This window comes from Plectrocnemia conspersa, unplaced genomic scaffold (assembly GCF_051122295.1).
Source record: "Plectrocnemia conspersa isolate PC_06_02 unplaced genomic scaffold, ASM5112229v1 ptg000012l, whole genome shotgun sequence".
Lineage (NCBI taxonomy): Eukaryota > Metazoa > Arthropoda > Insecta > Trichoptera > Polycentropodidae > Plectrocnemia > Plectrocnemia conspersa.
This window is the reverse complement of record NW_028277176.1, coordinates 28,025,145-28,034,523: the sequence shown is the minus strand read 5'-3', so window position 1 is coordinate 28,034,523 and position 9,379 is coordinate 28,025,145. Positions and strand designations below refer to the sequence as shown.

Sequence of the window (9,379 nt, the reverse complement as noted above, 5' to 3'; positions counted from 1 at the left end):
CGACAAGCACAAGCACAAACGCCCTATGTTCATCCTTAACCGACAAATACCAGCCATGCTGCCCCAACTTACCTCCAAACCAAACCCCATACAACAATAGCCTCATAAAATCTCAAGCCATTAATTTTCAGACAAGACAAAGGTGTAAAAAGATCATGAGATCTTGGGACACCAGAAACGACATGACCAATGACCAATGAAAATTAAGATTGAGAGCTGAGGAGTGCGGTCTCGGCCGTCGAACCGAGCGGACGTCCTGCGCCCGCTTAATTCCCGGTCGCAAATTTCCAATTCGACTGACCGAAAGCCGAGTGTAGTTGTGTGCGTGCGTACGCGGCTTAGCGACGGTGCTGCCCTTAAGTGTCAATCGAGTGCAACTTGAAACGTCAAATTTGCTTCCCGGTCGGTCGTGACTCACTGACTCGATCTACTCGGATCGAGACTATTCGCGATTCGCACGTCTCGTGTGTGCGCGAGTGTGTGCGTTTGTGTGTGTGGGTGCGCGTAGGGCTGGCTAAGATGGCCGATCCAAGTGCCGCCGCACGCGCAGGCAAAAGGTCCTCGCGCCCCCCAGTTGCCGACCCCGCCGAAGGAACGTCATGCGACCGATCTCGCTCTCGTTCGCACATGCGCGATCGCGTGACAGATTAATTAAAAGCTCAAATCGAGGAGATGAGGGTGCACATGGAGAGAGACGCGAGGAACATCGCGCTACTTACTAAAACTGTAAGGGAACTGGATTACCAAAACCGGAAGTTGCGGGACCTCGTAGGCCTGCAGAACCGCTAATCATTCCGCTAAGAAGCCGGAGCAGCCGACTGCATCAGCTCCGACAACGGCAAAATCTCTGGCTCTTCTGACACAGACTGAGCCCACGACTCAGGAGCAGCCCGACTCGTCCAGCCTCTCTTCTAGCGAGGAGATGGAAACGGACGAGTTCACGAAAGTGAGCAAGAGGAAGAGGAGGAAGAGCCAAACAGCAGACTCCGAGTCCGCAACTTCGGAGCCCGCAGCTGAAACCCAACCACAGACGAGTTCCCCTCCGAAGACGGGAAAAGTGCCGCCCATCTTCGTCAAAAACGGAGCCGGCTACGTAAAACTGTTGGCCGAGTTTGTTGGAGCCCAGGTATCGGCAGGCAAACTAACAGGGCCTCCGAAGCCCTCTCCTACCCTTTCCCACTACGTCTGTTTCAGATGCCGGAAAGACGCTCGAGGCCACACTACCGATGCTCGCCGAGGCCCTGCCTCTGCTGGCCCAGCTGATGTCGATCTTTGGCAGAAAATAAATGGATCTGACAGGCAACGAACAGTTCAGACTAGTGTACTGGAATGCAAACGGTCTCCAAAACAAACGACATGATCTAGAGCTGTTCGCGAGGCACCACTGCCTCGACGCAGTCCTAGTCAACGGGACTCACCTCAGGGCTGGCTACAGAGCGAACATCCCCGGCTACGTACTGCACAGAGACGACAGGACCGACAGAAAGGGCGGAGGGACCGCCGTCTACATCAAAAACAGACTGAAGCACTACAAAGAGCCCACGCAGAAGCTGCAGCACGCCGAGGCCACCATCCTAGTCGTGGAGCTGACCAACAGAGAACGAATCCGAGTAGCATCTTTCTACAACCCACCGAATAGAAGACTACTCAGCACTGATCTTAACTCTCTTCTAAGTTCGCCAATTCCGACCATCATCGCCGGGGATTTCAACTCGAAACACCCTCGATGGAACTCGCTGCGCACGAACGCCAACGGACTTGAGCTACTCGCCTACATCCAAAGACAGCCACACACGCTGCATGTGGACGCTCCGGACACGTCGACGTTCTACCACCTCATTCGACCGAACTACGAGGATGTCTTGGACATCGCCCTATTCAAGAACTACTACGGAGGCTACGCGTTCACTAACCTGTACGAGCTGTCCTCTGACCACAATCCAGTCATGATGGTGCTGAACCTCTCCAGCGCGCCCCTAGCGGCCCCGCAAAGGTTCCGCACCGACTGGGTAAAATTCAAGTCGACAGCAGAAACAATCGTTTCCTGCCCGGCAGGACTCGCCAGCCCCGAAGACCTGGACTCGGCGGCCGACAGATTCACCAGCGAGATTCTCGAGGCGGTCGCTTTGAACTCGACACCAGTCGTCACGAAGGAGGAGCCTCCGGTCCCCCTCGCTATCAGGCAACTGATACGAGAGAGAAATCGCTCGAAAAGACACTGGACGAGGCTCGAAAAGACACTGGACGAGACTCTGACCCGTCCGACAAAAGAGAGACGAATCGACTAGACCGCGAAGTCAAGTCGCCGCTCGCTGAGCTCAGAAACGAGGGATGGGAGAACAGAATCGCAACACTCTCCACGCAAGACAACTCCATCTGGAAGCTGGCTAAATTTCTCCGAAAAAAAGTGCAGCGGTGTTCTTCACCAGGAGGCCCGGCAGGAAAAACAGATCATTCGGCTCCGTTAAGATGTTCGGAGAGGGGATCCCGTGGGTCAGCGAAACTCGCTACCTCGGACTCATCCTCGACGAGAGACTAACGTGAAAGCCGCACATCAATCATGTGCGAACCAAGGCTATAGGAGGCATGGCGGCGCTCCGCCCTATCACGGGCAGACGTAGCAAACTCAGCCTAAAAAACAAGGTTCTTCTATACAAGACAATGATCCGACCCCCATCATGACGTACGCGGCCCCAGTGTGGGGATACGCCCGCCCGACACTCATAGACAAACTGCAGGTCGTGCAGAACAGAATATTGCGAGAAGCAGTAGACGCCCCGTGGTTCGTCAGGAACGTCGACATCCGGAAGGATACCGACACCAGGCTGATCATGGAATTCTTAAAGGAAATCTCAACGAGATTTCACAAGACACTGCCCTCCGTGCATAACGACACCATAAAGAGCCTGTCCAGCGCAGATGACCCGTACGGAAACCCGCACCCCAGAGATGTGCTGAAATACGAGCCGCCATAAAACAGAACCATAAAACAGCAATGCACACGACATTTACTACAGACAAATTACACCTTATTTCCAGATAGACGACTTCAATCGACAAAACAACCCGACAACCACATCCAGACTAAGAACGAAGCGCACCGTGCAGCTTCTCACAACACAAAAACTTAGAAATAAATAATGTCTGTAATATAATGAATATTGGTGATAAAAGTAAATTAATAAAGAAAAATATAAATTAAGAAATTACAAATGTGGCAGCCCTATTCGTTTGTCAAACGTCACAATGTCATTTTGTCCGTCCTGCGCCCGCTTACTCCCGGTCGGTCACAACGGACGACTCAATCAATTCAGCTCGAGACGATCCACGATCCGCTCGGTAGAGAGAAAACCGCCACGCAATGCCACTCCAGCGCCGACCAGTTTTGGCCATAGCAAATCTAAATTCGGCTCCCATATAACATTTCTTTTTATAACAATGTGACGTCTTTTTCGTCCTTCCACATCAAAACCAGCATCTTTCTTTCTCTATATGACACAGTTTTACGATTTTTTTTTAAATAAATAAAACTGATGGAGGAAGTCTCAAAACTACTATTTTGAGATTTTGCCATTTCATTAATTATAAATTTGTCATATTTTTGTTTGTTTCCTTACTATGCTTAAAATTAATATTTTTTAAAGATAGCCATTTTTTGCAGCAAGCTTTATACTAGCGGTAGTGAGAATTTTTTCACTTTTCTTTATTCAAAAGCCCATAGCGAATCTGGGACATACCCGTCTTAATTTACGATGTGGGAAATGATAAGTCTCTTTCTTTTACCTAAAAATAGAATTTTAAATAATTTCTTCTTCTAATTGGTTGGGATTTTTCAAAATTTCCCTTTAATATATATTAAAAAGTGTTTTCTTTTAAATATTTGTTATTTCTTCTAGTCCGTTTTTTTGGAGGACTACAAGGGTTAATTTTAGTATTGATGTCCGTAGAAGACATTTTTTCACTAAAAAATTTGACAACCGTACATCTAATAATTGGGAGCAATCAGGAGGTATTGGGAAATTATGAAATGTTAACGTAGTATTTTCTCTAAACTTGTAGAGAGATGATAAAGGATGATCAATTCGCGACAACTGTCACCGTGTGGAAAATCGATCAATCTTCCGAAGCTGAATGGGGTGCCTTAACATGGACAATAGCAGTAGAAACCAAGTGTTCATATGGATTCTGGGGAGTCTGGAAGACATCTATAGACACACAGACCATAATACCCCAGACGTATGTGGTGACTTCCGATCAATATGATAAGATCTTCAAACTGGGTGAGGATGACAATATAGAATTAGAAGAACGTTCATTTGATCTGTGTGCTTACAAATATCTGTGTGCTTACTGCACATATGATAGATACAGACGATATACAATGACCTATGGAACTCTAGTAAGAATTGTTCGATTCCCGGATGGGTCAATTAAGCAACCAAGCGGATTGTGGAAGAAGACATCTGAATTCAACTATAAGAACAAATTTCAAGAATTGAGGATTCGCAGGATGGGGTCCAAATCAGCTTGTCCTATTAAAATCTATTCAGTCAAGGCTGGAGTTGTGTCTACCTCATTGTCAGGAAATCTCATTATATCTATCCCATCTACTAGTTTACAGTTTTCCATCTCACCACAATCAAAAATAGTAAATTGTACAGTTAGAGAGTTTACTTACGAAGTTGCTCAGAGCATGGGTGGCTATTTGATATCCTTAGACATCGGACAAAGATCATGGACCACATTATTTGACACAACTCACCAGATCCGAAGTAAGAGAAATCTTTTAGAATTAGACACTGTGACAACCAGATACCGTCTATTTTCTCACTCGAGTATGAGAGGAAAAAGGTCACCTGAATCGTGGGAATTTGATGATCATCTGAAAAGCACCTTTGTGTGTGTGTGTGTGTGTGTGTGTGTGTGTGTGTGTGTGTGTGTGTGTGTGTGTGTGTGTGTGTGTGTGTGTGTGTGTGTGTGTGTGTGTGTGTGTGTGTGTGTGTGTGTGTGTGTGTGTGTGTGTGTGTGTGTGTGCGCGCAGAGATGGCCGATCCAAATGTCACCGCGCGCGCCGGCAAAAGGTCCTCGCGCCCTTCAGTTGCCGACCCCACCAAAGGAACGTCATGCGACCGCTCTCGCTCTCGTTCGCGCATGCGCGACCGCGAATCAGCAGAGCTAAAAAGGTTTAAATCGAGGAGCTGAGTGCGACGCAATGAACATCGCGCTTCTAACCAAGACGGTGAGGGAATTGGATTCCCAAAACCGGAAGCTGCGGGACCTCGCGGGCCAGCCGAACGATCACTCCTCTTAACCAGAAAAAAAACTCTTCGATACACTTACGAGACCTAGATTCGCAGAACAAATCACTGCAAATACTAGCCAACATGATCGACGACACTCCGGCACCAACACAGGACCCAGCACTAACTCCGACTCAGACACCAGTTCCTACCCACTGAAGCACCTTCGACAGACCCATCTCACACCGAAGAGATAGAGACGGAGGAACCACAATTTTCGCTGGTCTAGTCTATTTCGTGACGTACGACAAAGCAAAGAACTTTCTTATTTCAACCCCGTGGAGCTCCGCAATAAGCTTCATGGCGTTCGCCAATATCCTAAGGAAAATGTTCGCGATTTCGTAACACGTGTGCAAACCTTGCTAACCAACGCGAAGAATGCTATCCCGGACGATAAGCTCGCACCCAGTCGATTAGCGCAACTCGAAGAAACTGCGGTTAATTTGATTCTTACTGGCTTTGAACCCCATATTGGTAAACGTATTTTTAACGGTAGACCTACATCTTTGTTAGACGAGGAAGAAAGGTGGCCTGATAGATATCAAGCCCCTGAACGAAACTCAGATTACAAAAATATTAAACAAAACTCTTATCATAATAATTTTAATAATAATTCCTTTTCTCATAATACTAATCAATCGTGATTGGCCAGCTAGAGTGCATCCCTCTAAAGGATATAAGCCCGGACTCCGACGAGTAGAGGGCAGACGGTCAAGAGACGGCCCAAGGGAGACAATCCGAGATACGAGGCGGCTGAGGCATGAGACAAGAGACGTCACCAGAGCCAAGATCTACCAGCAGCCATCCGGAGGAACCAGCCACGCGTCCTCACCGACAGACCTGCAGATCACTCCTAACACTCGCCGCACGCAGCCACAGAGCCCTTAGACATCATCACATGCACACCTTCATCGCAAGACACGTCACGCCGTAATCGTCCATAGTCAACATTGTAATTATAACTTAATAAACAGTCTTATAGGATTCACCAGTCTCTTTGGCCCCGAGGTCAATTACCCCTAGGGCTACGCCTCCTAAGCCCTTATTGCTCTTAAGTAATTATTTTTATATTTGAATTCAAATTTATTTTAGAAGTTCTAATTGCGTTTTTTAATTATATTGTTGTTTTCAACCCTTCATTTAGAATGGAAAACGAAACATTTGAGGATGAATAAGCTGATAACCTTTCCGACATTCCCAGTGACGTTGAGGAGAATAATAGCAGTGAAAGCAAAGAGGAAGATCCTTTTCAAGCTACGAGAAAATATCCTCGTGTATTTCATGTATCAAGCAGCAGTGACGAAGAAGAAAGTGATGAAGATCGAATCGACTGGTCAAATATTGATACGCAAAGAATACGAGAACCTTTCCTAGGTTCAACAGGAGCACGAGTCGACATTGGTGAGTGTGATAATGTGGAAAAAACAGTGAAACTTTTTTTGGGGGATGATATATTAGAATTTATCGCTCTAGAAACTAATAAATATCGTGCACAAAATTATCAAAAATATAAAGAACCTAAAAAAAAGTGGAAAGTGGGGTGACGTTTCAGTGCTAGATTTAAAAAAAATTTTCGCGTTAGTAATACTTATGGGATTAGTAAGAAAAGCAAGAATCAACGACTATTGGTCTACGAACCCTCTTATTGCAACATCAATATTTTCTAAAACGATGAGCCGAAACAGATTTAGAGAGATTTTAAAATATTTACATTTTTCCGATAATCAACAAATGCCTCTAAACGTTGATCGTTTGTATAAAGTTCAACATTTAATTGAATATTTTTCCGAAAAATTTAAAAATAATTTTTATCCTGGACAGAATTTATCAATTGACGAAGGCATGATACCGTGGCACGGAAGGTTAAATTTTAAAGTTTACAACCCTAGCAAAATAACTAAATACGGGCTACTTATAAGAATGGCATGCGATTCCGTCACTGGGTATATTTTAAGCTTAAAATTGTATTCTGGTACAGGACAAAAATTAGAAAAAACTAATGAGTAATTATTATAACAAATGGCATCATTTATATATGGACAATTTATACAATAGCGTAGATCTTGCTAAAAGATTAAAAGAACAGAAAAGATCTTGCTTGTTTGTGGGACGATTAGAGTACATCGTGGGTTACCGGCATTTATGAAAACAGCAAAATTAAAAGTAATGGAAACAAAATTTGCTCGTCTAAGGGAAGTATTAATTCAGTTATATAAAACTAATAAACGAAGGGATATTCGAATGATATCCACCATTCATAACTCTACTTTATGCGATACGGGTAAAAAATATAGAAAAAGTGGTAACACAATATTGAAACCTGAGTGCATTTTAGATTATAATAAACTAATGAAAGGAGTAGATCGCGCCGACCAGTTTTTAAGCTATTACCCAATTTATGGAAAAACTAGAAACTGGACCTAAAAAGTTTCCCTTTACTTAATTAATTGTGCGTTATTTAATTCGTTTAGAGTATATGAAAATTTAAATACCGATCCTTCTCGAAAACTGAATTTTCATTACTTACTTCATCTGGCAGACACATGGATTAAAACAGAAAGTAATGAAAATGTGGAAATGCCTACAACATCTCTCGCCACTTGTTCCGATCCAATCAATAGATTATCTGGAGGAATACAAAAAGGTACGAAGGGATTGTCGCACATTGGTGTACCGTGGTCATCAGTTGGTGTGCCGCGTAAAAAAGTCAAGGTTTTGTGAAGATAATACAGTAAACTTTTACGACATTTAGCTACTAAACACCCATCGATAGCTAAAAAAGACAAAGCCTTTTTTCAACGTTTGAAAGACCAGTCTAAGAAACAGGTAACCCTCATGAGTTCGTCTTTCAAAACATCAGACAAAGCGCAAAAAGCAAGTGATCGTGATCGCTAATATGCTAGTTTAATCAAGAAGCCTCATTCTCTCGCTGAAACTTTAATTACACCTATCTGCAAAGAAGTTGTCAAGATTATGATTAGCCAAGAAGCCGCTAAGGAAATCGAAAAAATACCAGCGTCAGCAGATACAATCGCATTAATGATATTTCTAGTGACATTGATCAACGTTATTTGAAAAATTAAGACTTAGTGGAGTTTTTACGCTACAAGTATACGAGTCTACTGATATCAGTGGTCATTCCCATCTCATCTCAAATGTGAGGTACATTGACGGATGTGAAATAAAAGAGGACTTTTTATTTTGTCTGCCACTGCCTGGTGTGTGGTATACCACAGGAGAAGAAATATTTAAAGTAAAAGACCAGTACTTCAGTGACCATAATTTGTAATGGCACAACTGCATAAGCATTTGTACAGACGGAGCAGCAGCTATGACGGGAAAAATTAGGGGATTTGTAACCAGGGCTTCTGAAAAATCCCTAATATTAAAAATGTACATTGTTTTTACACAGGGAAGCACTGATGACGAAGTCTCTGCCTGATGAATTGTTGTCTGTCCTAAAATAAGTTGTTAAAATTGTCAATTACATCAAGTCGCAACCGCTAAGCTCTCGTCTGTTTAATGCAGTGTCAGGAAATGGGAGCAGATCATCAGTCACTTCTGTTTCATACAGAAGTACGATGGCTTTCTCGCGGAAAAGTGCAATCTCGGATTTACGAGCTAAAAATGAGACCCATACGTTTTTAGAGGCCCAGGGTTCAGATTTTGCTTCTGTGTTTAAAAAAAGAAAAATGGGTAGTAAAACTTGCATATCTGGCGAACATATTCGCTCATTTAAATGAGTTCAACAGAAAAATGCAAGGCAGGAATTTTAATATTTTAACGTCTTCGGACAAAATTGAAAGCTTTCGCGCTAAGTTGGTGTTATGTATCAGCCACGCTGTCAATGGTAGTAATGAAATGTTTCCAAATGTCATGGCTGCCGATTCAGAAAAAAAGTGCAGGCTTTGATAGTGAAACATTTGGAGCTATTAGCAGAAAAAATGAACTGTTATTTTCCTAAGTGTGACCTGCAACCTATGGACTGGGTACGAAATCCATTCTCGGATAACATTTTCCTTGGACACTTACCGATAAACGACCAGGAAGAATTCATGGAGTTAAAAACTGATCGGACA

At 43.8% G+C, this 9,379-nt stretch overlaps 1 protein-coding gene across 1 annotated transcript; it reads left to right on the top strand.

The window, feature by feature from the left end:
* Positions 1–4,063: 4,063 nt before the first annotated feature.
* On the top strand, positions 4,064–8,993 carry LOC148228758 (uncharacterized). Its single transcript, XM_088200732.1, has 2 exons — positions 4,064–6,355; positions 6,445–8,993. The coding sequence occupies exon 1, from the start codon at positions 4,064–4,066 to the stop codon at positions 5,177–5,179; it is 1,116 nt and encodes a 371-aa protein (XP_088056858.1). The 3' UTR covers positions 5,180–6,355; positions 6,445–8,993.
* Positions 8,994–9,379: the final 386 nt, after the last annotated feature.

Coding starts and splice junctions, on each gene's coding strand:
- LOC148228758 (XM_088200732.1), top strand. CDS start 4,064: ATGATAAAGGATGATCAATTCGCGACAACTGTCACCGTGTGGAAAATC.